We start from the raw sequence: 17,773 nt of genomic DNA on the forward strand, positions 1-17,773 counted from the left end.
AGCCGAGCTTGACAGTTTAGTAGTTACTGATGTAAGTTTACTCATCCTGCGATAATTTTAAGACTTCCATTTATCTTACCCTTTATGTACTTTAATGCAATAACACTTTTATGTTTACAGGTTATTTGGGATCCATACCACAGCTGCAGAGACCGGCATCCATGTAACCCGGTTACGTTCTACCATGGATGCTTAAAGTGCTTAGACGTTGTCGAACCGTATCATCCAGATAGAGTTTTGAGGCAGTTTGGCAGGGTTCAAACCATCCCAGATGCACCGCTAGCTCCTAGTCGTGGTGCACGAGGCAACATATCTGCACGATATACCGTCATGTACAGATACTTGGATAGGATGTGGGAGGCTTGGGATAACCACGTGTTGTCTGCGCAACGGAGGAGCACACCAGTTCGTCAGCCTTGGCAATGTGTACCGGGTTACATGGATTGGTATAAGAATATCACGCACCTATATGTCGAGCACACTGATGAACCGCGTGTCCATGACCATCAGGATTTCAGCGAACATGCGGATGTAATCTATTATCCTCTCTGATGCATATGCAACTTACTTTTTTTTTTTTGATATGTTCCCTAAAATGTGATATTCTTTTCAAATGCAGCGTATTGCACATGCACTGCAGATTTCACTTCCTATTATTGACGCTGGTTATGAGGAGGGGATTCGCCATCCTTATCGACTTTACCAGGCTATCGAGAGTATGACACATGTTCTTGAAGGTCAGCACATTGACGAAGCTGGACCTAGTTCTGCTGGAGGTCGCTTTCCATCTTCGACGTTGACATACAGTCGTAGGCCTCGGCGTAGGCATACAGCTGATTCGTGACATGTTATGTTGTTACATGTTATTTTGTTAGTTGATGAATATTGTTTGGTGTTTTTTGTAAGATGACATTGTTGTAATGGTAACAGTGGTTAATATTTTCTTATTAGAATGGAATGACAACAATGGTATTGTAATGACCTTTTATTATTAGAATGAAATGGTAACAATGGTCGTTGATTTTGTAAATGATATTTTCTTATTACAATGGAATGGTAACCATGGTCGATAACATTCAATCCACATTGCAAAATATAACACATCAACATAAAAAACACATTCATTAATTTCTTCCATAATTGTAACATTGTCAAATGCATACATGTGTCATGCGACATCAACAACATCAAAAGTCTCTCGAGTAGCTACATTATCATGAATAATGTCCTTGAAATGTTGAATGCGACGCACATATGCATCATCCCAGTCCACAGCGCAAGGGTGACGGTATTTTCTCCAATTAGTGGCAATAGGAGGAATTGGATGGCCTGGCTGCAACAAAACCTGCACCAAATATCAATTGACTTAGTGGTCATACCTCATAACTTCTTCTACATGCATAAACGCAATTGATAAGTTTCTGTTATACCTGCACGAAATGATTTCCGTTGACAAACCCAATGGCAATCTCACGTCTATCAAGTTGAGGTACTGGCACGGTTCTAAGAGGTAAAAAGGTGAGACATTGCTGTAAAGACAAGTGGTATAACACAAGATTGTAGCACGATGCAACAAGATGGCCCATGTCTGGCATAATCATCCAATATGAGTATCCAGGACTGTCTTCAAAGTATGACAATATACTTGTCAATTCTTCAAACCTTTCATAGGACCCATAAAGTGTAATGTATTCCTCTTTGTGTGTGTGCAGCTCACCCAATAGGTCACGCCTAACCTGAGCCCAATCATCTTCTGTATGACCAATTGAAGCAGCTATAGCCCTGAAACCACAATTCCCATCTGCAGCTACATCCTTGACAAACTTAATATATGGTTTTAACCCAGTAGGGAAAGCATCAACATATGCACCAGGTTTCACTGTTCTAGTAATGTATGCCTTCCCTTTCGGGTTCACCTTCTCCTTTCCCTTAACATGTCGCTTCTTCTTGGTTTGCAGAGTAGAAGCTAATGTAGTGATTTGAGTGTCCCTAGGTGAGAAGGAATCATGTCCAGATTGCACTAACTCAAATGCACACGGGTCACGACGGGTAGAAACATTGATCTTCTTATGATCCCGAGGACGTGTTTTGGGCTTCACCTCCGGCTCAACAAGAAAAGTGCTTTCCGGATATACAATCTCTTTCAACTTCTTCAAAAGCTCCAATCGCATGGTTCTATCACTTTCATTAAACTTGTTGACAAACAACTCTACTTCTGCATGACAAGTCACCTCTGTTTCCTCTTCTTTCTTGCATATGGAGATATGAAGTTGCCTCCACTGTGAGTGTATGGTAGCAAGTGGTATAGGACGATCTTGTCTGATGTAGTCAGCAATCTCATGGGCGCAAGGTAAACCATGAGTGTGGCGAAGGACGCATCCACAAGCTTCAACATCAATACCAATGGAATTGGCTCTCTTACTCTCGACAAGCAAATACTCCAATGCAGAGATAGACACATTCCCCCGTAGCTTCCTGAATTGAGAAGGTTTAAATTGATGTTGCACAATAGTTAGACTTTTCTCAAATGAAGCCTTGATATCAGTGTGTTGCAACTCAAGCAGACTGTGTATTTTCTCAAATGATGCCTGAAATGAGACTTGACATGAACCCAATTGTCTTTTAAGTTTTGCATGTGCACTCTCAGCCCTGTTCAATTAAATGTAAGTCAAGTTAAAATCAAGTACACGGCAGTTATTAATAACATATTCAACAAAAGTAATGTTACCGGTTCGTTGTAACATTGCCACAATGCATACACGTGTCTGTCCATGCCGCCACAAATTTGTCCTTGTAAGGAACCAACCAAGTATCCATGACATATTTGACTGCATCAGGATAACTACTGAATTCCTTAAGTAATGATTTAAGACGCTCCTCATATTGAATTTCAGAAGATGAATACACTACAGAGTTCCACTCATGGTTGAACTTCTCCCATTTTTGCTGTGTCTCAAACATTTTCTTGCATTTCGTCAACACATTCTTACTGATATGCCAACGACATAATAAATGTCTGGCACTCGGGAATATCTTCTGTATGGCATTCATCAAGGCTAGCTCTCTGTCAGTAACAATAACTGTTGGCACAACAAACCCATCCATGACATCACGTAATGTGGCTAACACCCACGCATAGTTATCGACCCTCTCATACTGTAAGTATGCAAAAGCTACAGAGAATGTCATTTCAGTTGATGTCACTCCCACAATTTCAAGAAGAGGAAGCCGATATCTGTTGGTTTTATATGTGCAATCCATAATTAATATACGTGGGAAAGACCGAAATAAGTCCAAACTGGTAGGATGTGCCCAAAACAAGTCAATCACAGTCATCGTGGACTCTTCAGACCGATGGCGCTCAATGTAATTATACTTGGCCAATTCACCCAATAAGTGTTGCATCTGTGATCTTCCAGCTCTCTGTACCACCCTGTTTCGATGGCGTACATTGTAAATGGTTTTAAGTGTGCTTACATTGAGGGCATCTCACTGTTTCAAGGTTACTAGGATTTCTTTTGGCCGAACCATGCTCGTTGACATATCCATTAACAATGCTTTCTCATCCTTGGATAGCCTCCCCGCATATGAATGTCCCTCGAGGTGCTCCGCAGGTGGATGATTATGCAATCCGCATACTACAGTCAATGTCCATTCATCATATGTGGTAAACCTGTGAGCCCTCATATCAAAAGGACAACCACACTTCTTCGTACCGGTTATTCTTGATGTATTGTTGCCATCATGTTTTAACTTCTTTGTTGCTCTATATTGGCCACTTCTCTCACAAGCAAGATACATCCTGGGTCTTTTTTTCCCTCCACCATAGTCTGATGTTTTGATTACAATGACCAAACCATTTCTCTTTCCAACTTCACGTACCCAGTTGAGCAATTCATCCTTACTTTTGAATACCAACAAAGTTAAATAAATATTATCAAACATTTACATTTGGTGAGCAATTCAAAACATAATCGTTATAATTTCGTAGACTGAACCTGTTCAGTTGTGAAATGAGTGGTGTAATCTAACACAAAATTCGCGCAAACCTGACTCCCTTGAGTTGACACATATTCCTGCATGTTTTGTATAACATTACAAATTTTTAATGGCATTATAAAGATTAATTTGCAATTTGAAACTGTAAATTTGGTATGTAGTTTGCAAATTTGGAATATAAAATGGAAAAAAAAAAATTTACTTCATTCGGAAGTAGTTGTCCGAATGTTTTTCCAAATTTCGGAAGTAGAATGTTGTATAAGTTAACATTTTTCGGACAACAACTTCCGAATTTATATATATGTTTTGGACAACAACTTCCGAAATTTATCAATTTATTCGGACATCAACTTCCGAAAATACATAATTATTTCGGTAGTACATTTCCGAACAAAATAACAAAATTCGGCACTGGTTATCCGAACGACGCTGCGAAAAAAAAAAAAATTAAACTCACATTTCCTTCGCTCTGCTTCACATGAATACTTATTTGCTGATTTTCAGAAGACAAATCCTCCATCACAAATAAGTAATGAAGAATGAGGAAGGAAGAATTAGGAAGACAGCTTGTGGAAGGAGTGTGGAGCTTGTGCAAGGAGTGTACACTAATGAAGAATGGAGTAACTTTGGAGCTCTGGTATGGAGTCTGTGTGTGTGTGGATTATTTAGCAAAATGAGGAAGCAGAGGCATTGCTTGCAACGTCTGTGTGTGTATTGAGAGGATGTGTGTTTATTTGAATTGTGTGAGATGTCTATAATGGTAATTTTATTTAGGGATAAAATTGTAATAAAAATAAAATTCATTAAGTGTGTGCAAAGAGTGGAATTGATGTGTGCAAATAGAGGCACCTCATTATTTTTCTCTATCTTTATAAGACAATTGAAGGTTAGTTAATATTTAGTCTCTTGAATTCTTGAAACAGACTCTTTCATCTTCAAGTATTTTTTTTTTAAACTTCTGACCATTTTTTTTTTTTGCATTTCACATTTCATGTATCATTTGGCCCTCTACTCTGACCATTATTTGTTTTTTGTTTTTTTCTTACTTATAATAAATTTTTTTGTTGGAAAATATTATTTCATTAGAATTTTTATTTAAATTTTACCCTAAAATGATGTGATAATGTCACTTGTATAATAAAAAATTGTTGGAAAATATTATTTCATTAGAATTTTTATTTAAATTTTACCCTAAAATGATGTGATAATGTCATTTGTATAATAAAAAATATGTCAATAGACTTTTTATTATAAAGTGATAGATCAAAATTCAACCAAATCATTATTAATATTTTTTTTTGTATTGGTTTTATGTTTTTATATCACTACTCTTTTTTATTTTTTACTTTTAATATTTTGTGATATTATGATATGTGTTAATTGACAATTGGTGTAGAGCATTATTTCAAAAGTATCCAATAGTTTTTTTAAAAAATATTTTTATAAATTCACTTTAATATTTTTATCTCCAGTTGATTTGTTTAAAAATATCAATTCAAAAAATATTTACATAAACAAATATCTATTTAATTTTGTCTGAATTGAAGTGCTACTTCGTTTGAATTGATTTTTGTTTAATTTTATTTAAAAATATTATAAAAATATCTACAATTGTCTAAATTAAAGTGAAATTACAGTCATAATAACAACACTATAAAAAAATATTACATTTAATTTATTTTTTTAGAACTATTAAATATGCATAAATATGTACATTTTGTTATGATTTTTTTTTAATACTAATGATTTATGTTTACCAATTTAAAATTTTTGTACATAAACAACTTGGTCTAGTGATTCTTCAATTTGTGTTGATTGGCATCAATCTAACATGGGTTAGATACCTCAATCATCTAATAAAATTTTAAAAAAAATTGAAAGTGCCCTTACATTTTACGGTCAACTTAAATTTATCATACTCTATCAAATGACAAATTTTACTAATATGAGAATATTTTTCCTAATGGACTTATTGAAATATATTTAAATATTAGATTTCAATTTTTTGCTACATCGTCTTAAAAATAAAGAGAGATAGGAGATGAGTGGCAGAGAGACAAAAAAAAATATAAGATTGTTATATCACTTTACAAACTGTGATAGATGAATTATAATTATGAATTTTGTTGATAATGTAATTATACTTGACTGAAAGTATAATTTTTTGTAATTTTAAAGATTTTATTTGTTTTAAAATAAAATAAAATAATAAAATGTAATTATACTTGATAATGTAAAAATAAAATGAGTTATAAAATTTTAGGAAAAATTAGTCTAAGGTCTCTCTCCTATATTTAGTAATGGAAGAAATCCACAATATTATTTTATGATGTCTAAGGTCCCTCAACCCCAACACTCATATATCACAAAGAAATTTCTCAAATCAAACCTCATTTTTTTTTCTCTCTCTCTTTCTCTAAAGCAACAGTCTTGATCTTCTAGATTGTCCCCATTCCCACCGCCATGCCCATGCTCATCTCCGATTTCTGCTCTTCTCACTAGAAACTTCCATCTCCAGCGGTTGTAATCTTTCTTTGCATAGGTAGATGAAGTAAAGCTATGTGATGAAGAAAATGAAGTGGGTTTGAGAGGCCGGAGTCTTGTTCGGGTTGGCCTTATATCAAGCCTAGACCTACCCGTTGGGTTCTTTCTCCGACAATGACTCTTCCAGTGAGTGAATTAGCAGCGATTTTCTTTGATCCCCAACTTTGGGTCCACTAATCCTCCTCCCTCCTCTGCCCTATTTTTAGGTAAATTACACACACACACACACACACACATATATATATATATATGTATATGTAACTATGAAGATTGACGAATTTATGTGTTATTTTAGATGATGATAATGGTCATTGTGAAAATTACGCAATTGGGTTTTTTATGCTTTACTGATTAGTTGATTATTGTATCAGTGGTTGCGTGTTTGGTTGCTAAGAAAATGTGTGAAATGGAAAGAAACTTAAATTTTGAATATTATTAGGCTGAAGGTCTGTGATGAAGATGATGAAGTGGGTCTGAGAGATGTTAGAAATCACAGAAAATGGAATTTCTCTGATTTTGGAGAGAATTTCTCTGGGTTTGAGAGAATTTCTCTGGGTTGGAGATTCCAAAGAAATTCTAAGAAGAATTTGTCTAGACTTTGTATCAGTGGTTGTGTGTTTGGTTGCTGAGAAAATGTATGAAATGGAAAGAAACTTAAAATTTGAATATTATTAGGTTGAAGGTTTGTGATGAAGATGGTAAAGAAGATGAAGTGGGTCTGAGAGATGAGTAGAGAGCTAGAAAATGGATTTTCTTTGATTTTGGAGAGAATTTCTCTAGGTTTGGGGAGTTCAGAGAAATTCTGGAAAAAATTTCTTTAGACGTTGTATCGATAGTTGAGTGTTTGGTTGTTGAGAAAATGTGCGAAATGAAACTTAAAATTTGAATATTATTAGGTTGAAGGTTTGTGATGAGGATGGTGAAGAAGATGAAGTGGGTTTGAGAGATGAGTAGAGAGCTAGAAATTGGAGAGAATTTCTCTAGATTTTGGAGAATTTTGAAAAGTCTGGATAAATTTTGGGAGTCAATTTCTCTGTGAAGTCCAGAGAATTTCTCTGGATCAAATTTTCTCTAGATCAATTTGAGAGACCTTAGACATTATGAAAATATTAGATGTCATTTATGTTATAAAATCTTAATATCATGGACCCTAAAAAAAATCTCCAAAATTTTATTTGTAATTATACTTGATAATGTAATTATATTTGACCGAAAGCATACTTGACCAATTGAATTATTATATATCTATTTGTTATATAATACTTAGACAAAAATTAATAGTAACAAAAAACAAAATAAAATAAAATTTGTGTAACTCATGCCATTTTTGGGATGTTATTTTTTTGATTAAAAAGTTAAGAAACTAAAGAGTGCTAAAATGTGTTTGGTATATACAATAAAAAAAAAAAAATTTGTTCAAAAATCTTTATACCACTTTGAAAAGAACAAACAATTATTGTGACTGAGTTCATAAGTGTTTAAATCTTTGGAAGGGCAAAACTGAAAATTTAAGTTATAAACAAAAATACTTGTAGTTTCCCATACAATTAAAAAGTCCATTCATAAATACATCAAGCCCTGGTTTGTAAACATTTTGGGTTAAATAATGCATATGGACAAAAAAAAAAAAAAAAAAAAAAAAGTCAAAAAAGTCAAAAAAATCAAAAGCCAACAAAAAAAAGTTTGTCGTTCCAAAGCAAAAAAGTGAAAAAAAACCAAATAAGAAAACTAAACAAACAAAAAAGTTTTAGGCTAAAAAAATCAAAAATTCAATTAAAAAAGTTATTACCAAACGAATTCTTAATATCTTAAAAAAGTCAAAAAATCACTTGAAAAGTTAATTTCAAATACTCTTTTTGTTAAAAAAGTTAAAACTTACTTAATATTATTTATTTTTAAATTTTTTTAAATTAATTTAAAAATAAATTTATTAATTATTATTTAATCATGTACATAGCACAAGTGAGATCCTAGTATCTTTTATATTAAAAAAAAAAATAAAATATATATATATATATATATTTTATATTGTTTATATTTGTATCCTTACATTGTTCACATCTATTATAATTCTTTTAGCTTAAAAAAATTAATGTAATTATTCAAAAATTTTAAAATTTATTTTTAAATCTCAAAGAGATCCATTTAATTTATCTTTTTTAATTTTCGTAACAAAAGTCAAAATAATAAATTAATAAAAATTGAAAGCGAAATTAATTGGATTAAACAATCTTATGTTGTTTGGTACAGCTTATTGTAGGTTAAAAACTGATAATCAGAAAACAGAAATCAATAGCACTTATTCCTCAGCTTCTAAATAATCAATTTTTTTAAACTTATTTAAGCTATTTTTGCCTTAAAAACTATAAACATAAGTTATATCAAACAGTCTAATACAAAATTTTAAATTAAAATAAGTTATAATCATCCCTATAATCTACACCAAACACCCCTTAATCAAAGGTGAGAAGTACCTTTTTGTCACTTTCTGCTGAAGGGGGAAGAAACACACAAATAATCAGTTTTTCTTAGTTTATTTAAATTATTTTTACCTAAAAAATTATAAATAGAAATTACATCAAATAATTTAATATAAATTTTTAAATTAAAATAAGTTAATAATCACCCCAATAATCTATCCCAAACATCCCTTAATCAAGGGATAGAAATACATTTTTTGTTACTTTCTGTTGAGGGGGGAACACACGTGCCGAATATAGTCTAATTTAGAAAGAGAAAAACAAGGAACATAGCAGAGATGATGAGAGAGATTAGAGAGAGAAAGAGAATGAGAATGAAAGGAACAACCGGACATCATTGTCATTATGTTATTACCTTATCACCAAAATCAAAAAAATAAAAACAAAATAAAAAAATCACCAAATAACAATACACAAGACACACACCAACAAAACAGAGACCAACAAGACAAGCCTGAGATCTTCCTATATTCCCACTATTCCTCAATTTCCCCAACAAATTCCACATCTGACCCTTCAATCTTCTCTCTCCTCTTCCCCCACCACTTTCTTTCTCCTCCATAGCTTTGGTTTCCCCCATTGAAAGCCAAGTCTCTCTGGGATTAAGTGTGAATGTGAAGACATTTTCAAGAAAGAAAAAGAAAAAAAAAAAAAAAGTGTTCCTTAGAGCCCCAGCAAAATCCACACTTGAGGTGGTTCCTGAATCCACACTCTCTTCTGTGATCCAATCATTACACGTTACATACATGTTCTTTCGTGTGTATATATGTTTGTTTGTGTTGAGATTTTGGGACCCTCTGTTTTTGAGCTGAAATGGGTTTGGTTTTGGAAGCAATGAGGATTGTATTGGACCGTTTCTAGGGGTTTGGAAGCAATGTGGGTTGTATTGGAGCTTTTCTAGGGTTTGTTCTTGCTGGTGACTGCTTTGGATCTCAGCAACAATGGCGTTGTTTAGGAAATTTTTCTACCGGAAGCCACCTGAAGGGCTTCTGGAGATTTCTGAAAGGGTTTTTGGTAAGTGTTGATCGAACAATTTTTATTAAATTTTGATCCTTTGTAGTTTGAAGATTCGTGGGTTTTGATGTGTTTTGAATATCTTGCCTTGGTGTTTTTGGGTTGTGTTTTTCTAGTTTACAAGACTCTGGTGGATAATGCATGAATTAAGAAATGAATAAGCGTGGAATGCTCATGTAATGCCTACACTGCCTTGAGGCCACCTACATTTCTTTTTTGGGAAAACAAAAAAGAAATGTTAATGTGTAGTTAAAATGTTTTAGGGGAAGACCAAAAACTGCTTTACGAATTTTATGTGATTTTGTGGAAGCATCAACAAAACTAGTGTGCATTCAGTGAGGTGGATTTTGCTTCCCATGAAAACTCAATCGATGATATGTTTGGTTAAATCGGTTATGAAAAACCCTGCTAATTTGTAAGTTCACCTCATCACAAATATCAACTTAAAAATTTGGAAGTTTTCTCAGATCTAAAACATATTTAATTATGTTCAAATTGGTAAATAATTGAATCTAATTATGTTAGTGTTCTTAATATAAAAATCTCTTCAGATGCAACTGCTCCTCTGGTTCAAAACCTTTATTGGGTGCTCTACCTGTGATGGAGTAGGGTTACTTTGACAGTAGACTATTCAGACATGGTAAAATAATTAAAGCATAGACAAATACATACCTATAGCAATTATAACAGCATACACACATATAACGGCAATTATACTTACGTTCAGTATGATAAACAAGGTTGAATCTTGAATAATAAGCATAGTTGCCTTTAATGAATGTTACTGTTTTTTTTTATAAGTTATTAAATGATTTTTACCATTCTTGTGACGGTATGCATCGAACCTTGACTGAGTACATCAATACATATAATTTGAATATAAACCATCCGAATGGCACTTGTATTCGAATTTTTATATTTTTACGCCTTGAGTGTATTTGATAATGATTTCATCTTCTATGAGGAGATATTTTGAGCCTTTTTGTCCTTATTTCTTGGTGCTGGTTATTTTGTCCAGTTGCTGTTGGGCCGTACAAGGCTGTAGAAAAGGTAAATACGTAGACATGAGTCTAGGGGAAAGAAATTTTGTTGGAGTCTTGGAGGCCATCCAAAACAGAGGAAATAATTTGGATATTTTGAGATTACAATGTGATTGTAATTATCTAAACACACCAGTTCTTTTATTGCTCAAATTTGAACTTAGGAGGGGTTCTTTGAAGACTTGCGTGCACTCACATGTGGCCAAGTGGTGGTGGGCTGAGGGAACTATCCCCGTTTGACTTGATTTGCACGTGTATAGGGCATGTCCATGTGTGCATGCTTGTATATTTTTATTTAGAGCTAATTAGACTTGTGGTCCTTAAAGTATGCATTTTGTGTCATTGGTCTCCAACGTTTCAATTGTGTCAATTTTGTCCCCTAAGAGTATTGTTAAATCTGGGTGATTTTTCCTTTGATGTGGCGTTCCCACATTTATATCAAGTGGCTAGTTCTTATGATGCTTCTATTGCTACTTTAGCTTGCTCTAGTCGTAAGTCACCAAGTGTCCTAAAAGCTTAAGCTACTAGGAAATGCGCCCAACTATCCAACACCCTCCCTCACGTGCAACCCCATCTTGCACGTGGAGATGCAGAGATCCATATATAGAGAAAGGAAATAATGCAAACACGAGAAGAAAGAATGCAAACAGGGGCTAAAAACCCAAGATCTCTTCTAACCTGAGTCTGATACTATGTTAAGTCATCCAAGCCTAAGCTGTTAATAAGTGGACCCAACAATGTATATCAAGCTATCCAACTCTAGTTTGGCACCGATTCATGGAAAATCAATTTTATTAGAAATCTTAATGATCGAGAAACTCTTGAGTTGGCATCTTTGTTGTCTTTGCTTGATGGTTTTTCATCGTCTCCAAATGCGTGTAATAAGTGGGTTTGATTCATTCATTCTTATGGTGTCTTTTCATGAAAGTCCTTCTTTGACAAAATCATCGATAAGCCAAAATGTTCCTTATTTTTTGTTGAGGTGTAATTTTTTGTTAAAAAATACCCCTTTTCTGTATGATGAATACTGATGGCATCAATTGTGGAGACCACTTTAACTCGCATTTAATACTTTGGAGATGGAATTGACGCATTTTAGTTAGTTTCATTGATTTTTGGTGTATGAGCTTGCTTGCATAAAGAAAGGAATTATGATATGCATTATATAGTAATTATTGCATCTTGGTGCTGTAAAAGCACCTATAAATGTGTTGAACTTATATGTTTGCATTTGCTCCTTTGTAAATGTGTAGTCTTCGATTGCTGCTTTACCACTAATGTTTTGGAAGAGAATGAATACAAAGTCTACGTGAGTGGCATAGTGGACAATCTTCGTGAATACTCCCTTGATGCTTCATTCATGGTATTTAACTTCCGAGAGGGAGAGAATCAAAGCCAGATTGCTAAAGTATTGTCTGAGTATGACATGACTGTGATGGAGTATCCTCGCCAGTATGAAAGTTGCCCAATACTCACCATGGAGACGATCCATCACTTTCTAAGATCAAGTGAGAGTTGGCTTTCACTTTGTCAGCATAATGTACTCTTAATGCATTGCGAGTGTGGTGGATGGCCAGTTTTGGCTTTCGTGCTTGCTGCCCTATTGATTTATAGGAAGCAATTCACAGGGGAACAGAAAACTCTGGACATGATATATAGACAAGCACCTCGTGAGCTTTTGCAGCTGATCTCGCCACTTAATCCATTACCTTCACAATTGAGGTACCTACAATATGTCTCAAGAAGGAATGTGGGTTTGGTGTGGCCACCATTGGATAGGGCGCTTACATTGGATTGCATCATCCTTAGATTCATTCCTAACATGGATGGAGAGGGAGGCTGCCGTCCAATGTTTAGGATATATGGACAGGATCCCTTCATGGTTGCTGATCGGACTCCTAAGGTGCTTTTTTCAACACCTAAGAATAGCAAAACTGTTCGGCATTACAAGCAGGTGACATTTAATCTCTTTTGCTATTGTTTATGTGAATTCTTTCTTTTTCATTTTTTTTTTATATGTGGTTTTCACTGTTCTTGCCAGATCACGAAATAACATCTTTTTACATCGATATCAATATGTTCTGATCTGTTGATTTATTTTTCTTACCATTATTCAATGTGATTGAACCTATGTAAATAATATTGTAGTAGAATATAGGATTAGTTTAGTCATGGTGTTCAGTTTTGCTTTAGAAGATGAAGCCGGAGTATTGTTGATTTTTTTTTGGTTTTGTTTTGTGAATGGTCAACTTTAAGCTGGCAGCATTATCAATTGAAAATTAAAAAAAAAAAACTTAACTGGCAGTAGTTTTCTGGATAATGGGACACAATCCAAATCTGATTGGAAAAAGAAACAGGAGTTTGCAGCTCATTTTGACTACGTATCATGTTGAATGGACTTGGGTATGCATATTGTTTGATGAATGTGTCCAACTTTGGGTTCATTTGAACTAGTAAGTAAGATGCACCAACATGGATATGGGCCCGGACATTGACATGAGACATGACAATTTTCAAAAACAAAAATTATGGACACAACAAGGATACAACAATTATATTTATTTATTTATTTGCTAATTTTTATCCACAAACAACCAAAAAAAGAAAAAGAAAAATTAATACTAATTCAACATGAAAATACCACTCAATCTATAATTTGAATATTATTCAACATAAAAAATACTACTATTTCATGAACCACAAACCATTATAAATTTATAACACAAAATATCAAAAGCATTTTGGTTCAATAATGAATAGATCATCCGTAAAAAAATACATAAATCTCCACTATTTGGTTTGATGAGTAATAATACAGAGTTAACATTTACCAAAAGTCTGCACCAAAAATTCCCTACAATGAGGGTAAATGGCTAATAAGAACACTAGCAAAAGATGAGAAGGGCAACTGATTTTTTCAAGGAGATATGCTCTCCACCTCTCTCAGATGAACTTTAGGGCATAGAATAAAAGGAATAGATTAGAGACATCGAAGATTGAACATATTAGTGGAACATTTTTGTTTTTCCAATTTTCACCCTCTTGTTTCCAAATTTATACTTTGACCACCAAATCACCTTTCTAAAATTATAATATAAACCTTAGTGTGTTGTGTGGCGTGCCCTCATATAGGACACATATATATATTTTTTTACACGATACATGGAATTTCCGACATGTTTTCGACATTGTTACGGCAGCTAAAATGGAGTGTCCGTGTTTCATAGACTGGAAACATGATTACAATTATTCAAGTACTAACATCTAGTGTAAATTGAAGTTTAAATGCAGCATTGAGCATTGAGCATAGTTATTTTACGATTGTGTTCATATAACTATATGATTAGGAGATTAATCAGAATGTAACTCATGGAACTTTTCATGGTTTGGAAATATTTTTTTCTCTCCTTTTTGGTATGCCTGTCAACTGTGTATCCAACAACAATGTGTCAGGCAGCATATCCCATCCTGATATCTATCTTGTATCCTGTCTAGTTGTAAGGTACTTCACAATGTTTTGGATTGTCAATGTTATATTGGCTATGCGGACTTAATTTTTGCCAGATGGAATAGTAAAGACCAACTGGTTTTTTTACCAAAACAAAAATGTGCATTTATCTGTTAATCATCTCCTATTGTACGGAGTTCTTTGTAGTGATTGGGAATTTATTGAGTACAGAAAACAATTCGTGGAAACATTTTTTTACTTTCTATTCTCTAATTTGGAAGTGCATTCATGTTAATCTAGTTTAATGCATATTTTTTTTCATTATATATATTTTTCCCTGGGAAATCCTTCATATTTTATTGCAGGCAGATTGCGAACTTGTTAAAATCGACATTCATTGCCATACTCAAGGCGATGTTGTGCTCGAGTGCATTAGCTTGGATAATGAATTGGAATGTGAGGCAATGATGTTCCGGGTCATGTTCAACACCGCTTTTATTAGATCAAACATCTTGATGCTTAACCGTGATGAAATTGATATCTTATGGAATGCCAAGGACCAGTTTCCCAAGGACTTCAGAGCAGAGGTATATATCCTTTTCCCATTTTTTCAATAATCTTTAGCAATGCAGTGTCTGTTTTCTTAAGAACCAAATTTCTGTTTTCTTTTGGCTGGCTGAAGGTACTTTTCTCAGAGATGGATGCGGAATCTTCACTTATTTCAATTGATTTGCCTAGTACTGAAGAGAAAGGTCTTCCTATTGAAGCATTTGCTAAAGTTCAAGAGATGTTCAGCAATGTGGATTGGATAGATCCAAAGGTGGATCTAGCATTAAGTATGCTCCAGCAAATCAATATTCTCCAAGAACAAATGGAGTTTGCCTCTCCCCGCAGTGCTAAAAAGATCAGTGTGTTCTTAGGACCATATTGTGAGGAATTTATAGAGAAACCAAAACCTGCGACACCTCAGAAAATTGATATGCTTCTAGAAAATTTGGAGTCCGGCCCTCCCTCATGTGAGAAAAATAGCCGTCTGTTGCAGGAACCAAGTCCTGAAAGAGTTGTAGAGAAACCAAAGTTGGATGAATCAGATGACAACTTTAAAAGTTCCCCATCAGTTGTTCTGGGTAAACAATTTATTATGCCCTCTCCAAAGGCATCTCTAGATGTGAACTCACCAGTGAAGAAGATTGAGCCCCAAGAACTGCAGGTTGCTCTTCAGCGCCCTGCTCATCTTAATATCATATCCCAGAGAATACCTCACACTTCTCTATCTTCTCCAGTGTCATATTGCAATTTGTTGCAAGGTTCACCTGTGTCTATCTCAAGATATCATAGTGCACCCTCATCTCTGGGCATTACAGCTTTGTTGCATGACCATAAAGAGTCTGAAAACAAAGAAATCACTCACCAGGTATCTCTAACTCCTGTGGCTTCAGATCCTGTTCCAAGGCTGTCTAAACCTTTTCAGCCCGGTATCGTCTCGATACTGCAGCCACCACAGCCGTTTCCCTCATTACAACCTTGTGTGGCGGTTTCTGCAACTATGACTACAACTTCTTTAACCCCTCCTCCTCCTGCCTCTCCCTCCCTTCCTCCTCCTCCTCCTCCTCCTCCTCATCCCCTATTAGCTTCAGGACTATCATCGTCGTTATTTTCCCAACACCCTTTAACCTCAGTAAAGTGTGAAGGGAAACAATCATCAGTTTCTCCTCCGGCCTCACCCACTTCTCTTTCAGGAGCATCTTCATTGCCCTCAGTCAAGAAATCATTCTCTGCTCTGCCTAACCCTCAACCTCCTTTTTCAGGGGCAGCTCCATCTCCCACTATCAAGAAGTCATTTGCCACTCTTCCTCCTCCTCCTCCACCCACTTCTTCCTCTGGGCTGGCTCTATTTCCCACAGTTGACAACTCATCTTCAACTTCTCTTCTTCCTCCCCCTTCAACTTCTCCACCCTTTGGGATTGCTTCATCAGCTATTGACCCAGTTCCTTCAGCAGTTGTGGCTGGCCCTTCTCCACCCCCTCCACCTACTCCACCTCCATCTGTCTTAGGGTTAGCTCCATCTTCCACTATCAGGAAGTCATTTCCCACTCCCCCTTCTCCACCCATTTCTTCCTCATGGCCGTCTCCATCTCCCACTGTTAAGAACTCATTCTCAACGACTCCCCCTCCCCCTCCCCCTCCAGCTCCTCCACTCTCTAGGATTGCTTCATCAGCTGCTGTCCCAGTTTCTTCATCAGATGTGGCTGGCCCTCCTCCACCTCCTCTATGTTCGGAGCCAGCCTCAAGCCCTAGTATTGCATCCTCAGCGCCACCACCACCCCCTCCTCCCAACATTTCAAAGGATCCCTTGTCTGAGAATTCTCCACATGTTCCACCTGTACCACCTCCTCCAGCTCCATTTTCCAATGGGTTATTAAAAACTGGTGGAACCGCTCCACGATCTCATTCTGCAGGCAGTAATGGAAACGTACCTCCAATTCCTGCACCACCTTTCAGCATGAAGGGAAAGTTGTCTTCACGCACATGTCCAAGGAATCAGGATAGGAGGGCTAACTTGAAGCCATATCATTGGCTGAAGTTAACAAGGGCCATGCAAGGAAGCTTATGGGCTGAGCCACAAAAACCTGATGAAGCTTCCAAGTATGTGCGATTTTCCTCAGCTTCTTTTCTCTCATTTCCTTCTTTCTTTCTTTCTTTTTATTTGTTTATTTTTTAAATTTTCTTTTTCAAAAATAAATATGGTTGCATATTCAATTACATTGGCATGATTTCTCTTCCTGTTTTGTCTGCACTAGGGCTCCAGAGTTTGATATGTCTGAACTTGAGAGTCTTTTTGCGGCCACTGTTCCCAATTCGAATAATGGAAGCACAGGTGGGAGATCAAATCGTCATGCCTTGAGAACTAAATCTGACAAAGTTAATCTGGTAATTTAGTGCTTATTTATAAAAAATAGGGCATGCAGTTAGTAGCATTCCTGTTTATTTTGTTTACTTGGTTTATCTATCCTTTTAGTAGCATTCCTATTTGTTTTGTTTACTTGGTTTATCTATCCTGTTTTACTCTTGATTAGAGCTGTCTGTATCATTCGTCCACCCTTCTATCTTGGCAGTTCCGTGTGGGCTGGCATTTTCCTCAGTAGGTCGTGAAGCAGGATAACTTTAGGAAACTTGGAGTATTGCTGCCTACAGTAGGAATTGGAGTGATTTTTGGTTATAGAAAGCTTATAGGTTACTGTTTTATG

The 17,773-nt window shown here is 35.4% G+C and overlaps 3 protein-coding genes across 7 annotated transcripts in view; 1 reads left to right on the forward strand and 2 right to left on the reverse strand.

The window, feature by feature from the left end:
* Positions 1-1,168: 1,168 nt before the first annotated feature.
* Positions 1,169-4,797, reverse strand: LOC114293089 (PKS-NRPS hybrid synthetase cheA-like). The gene is made up of 3 exons (XM_082900254.1): positions 2,729-4,797; positions 1,431-2,649; positions 1,169-1,345 (listed from the first exon to the last, which is right to left on the reverse strand). The coding sequence occupies exons 1-3, from the start codon at positions 3,403-3,405 to the stop codon at positions 1,169-1,171; spliced, it is 2,073 nt and encodes a 690-aa protein (XP_082756380.1). The 5' UTR covers positions 3,406-4,797.
* Positions 3,490-3,801, reverse strand: LOC145805196 (uncharacterized). Its single transcript, XM_082900256.1, has one exon. It carries the CDS (start codon positions 3,799-3,801, stop codon positions 3,490-3,492), a length of 312 nt encoding a protein of 103 aa, XP_082756382.1.
* Positions 4,798-9,247: 4,450 nt separating the features above from the next.
* Positions 9,248-17,773, forward strand: part of LOC114283123 (formin-like protein 18) — a 30,773-nt gene continuing 22,247 nt past the window's right edge. For 2 of the 5 annotated variants that reach the window (XM_082901368.1, XM_028225957.2), the window contains exons 1-5: positions 9,256-10,037; positions 12,331-13,031; positions 14,891-15,112; positions 15,208-17,171; positions 17,327-17,456. In XM_082901368.1, the coding sequence (XP_082757494.1) occupies positions 9,965-10,037; positions 12,331-13,031; positions 14,891-15,112; positions 15,208-17,171; positions 17,327-17,456 (3,090 nt within the window). In that variant the 5' untranslated portion in view covers positions 9,256-9,964. Of the gene's footprint in view, positions 10,038-12,330; positions 13,032-14,890; positions 15,113-15,207; positions 17,172-17,326; positions 17,457-17,773 lie in introns of those variants that run through there. The other 3 variants (XM_082901369.1, XM_028225962.2, XM_028225974.2) reach the window with 3 other exon arrangements.

Source organism: Camellia sinensis, chromosome 13, assembly GCF_055761805.1.
Source record: "Camellia sinensis isolate YWXY chromosome 13, ASM5576180v1, whole genome shotgun sequence".
Lineage (NCBI taxonomy): Eukaryota > Viridiplantae > Streptophyta > Magnoliopsida > Ericales > Theaceae > Camellia > Camellia sinensis.

Excerpts from the sequence above, each read along its gene's own strand:
- LOC114293089 (XM_082900254.1), bottom strand. The coding sequence starts at position 3,405 with ATGCAACACTTATTGGGTGAATTGGCCAAGTATAATTACATTGAGCGC. Across the intron at positions 2,650-2,728 it reads GGCAATGTTACAACGAACCG|GGCTGAGAGTGCACATGCAA; the intron begins GTAACATTACTT and ends TTAATTGAACAG. Across the intron at positions 1,346-1,430 it reads ACGGAAATCATTTCGTGCAG|GTTTTGTTGCAGCCAGGCCA; the intron begins GTATAACAGAAA and ends TATTTGGTGCAG.
- LOC145805196 (XM_082900256.1), bottom strand. The coding sequence starts at position 3,801 with ATGTATCTTGCTTGTGAGAGAAGTGGCCAATATAGAGCAACAAAGAAG.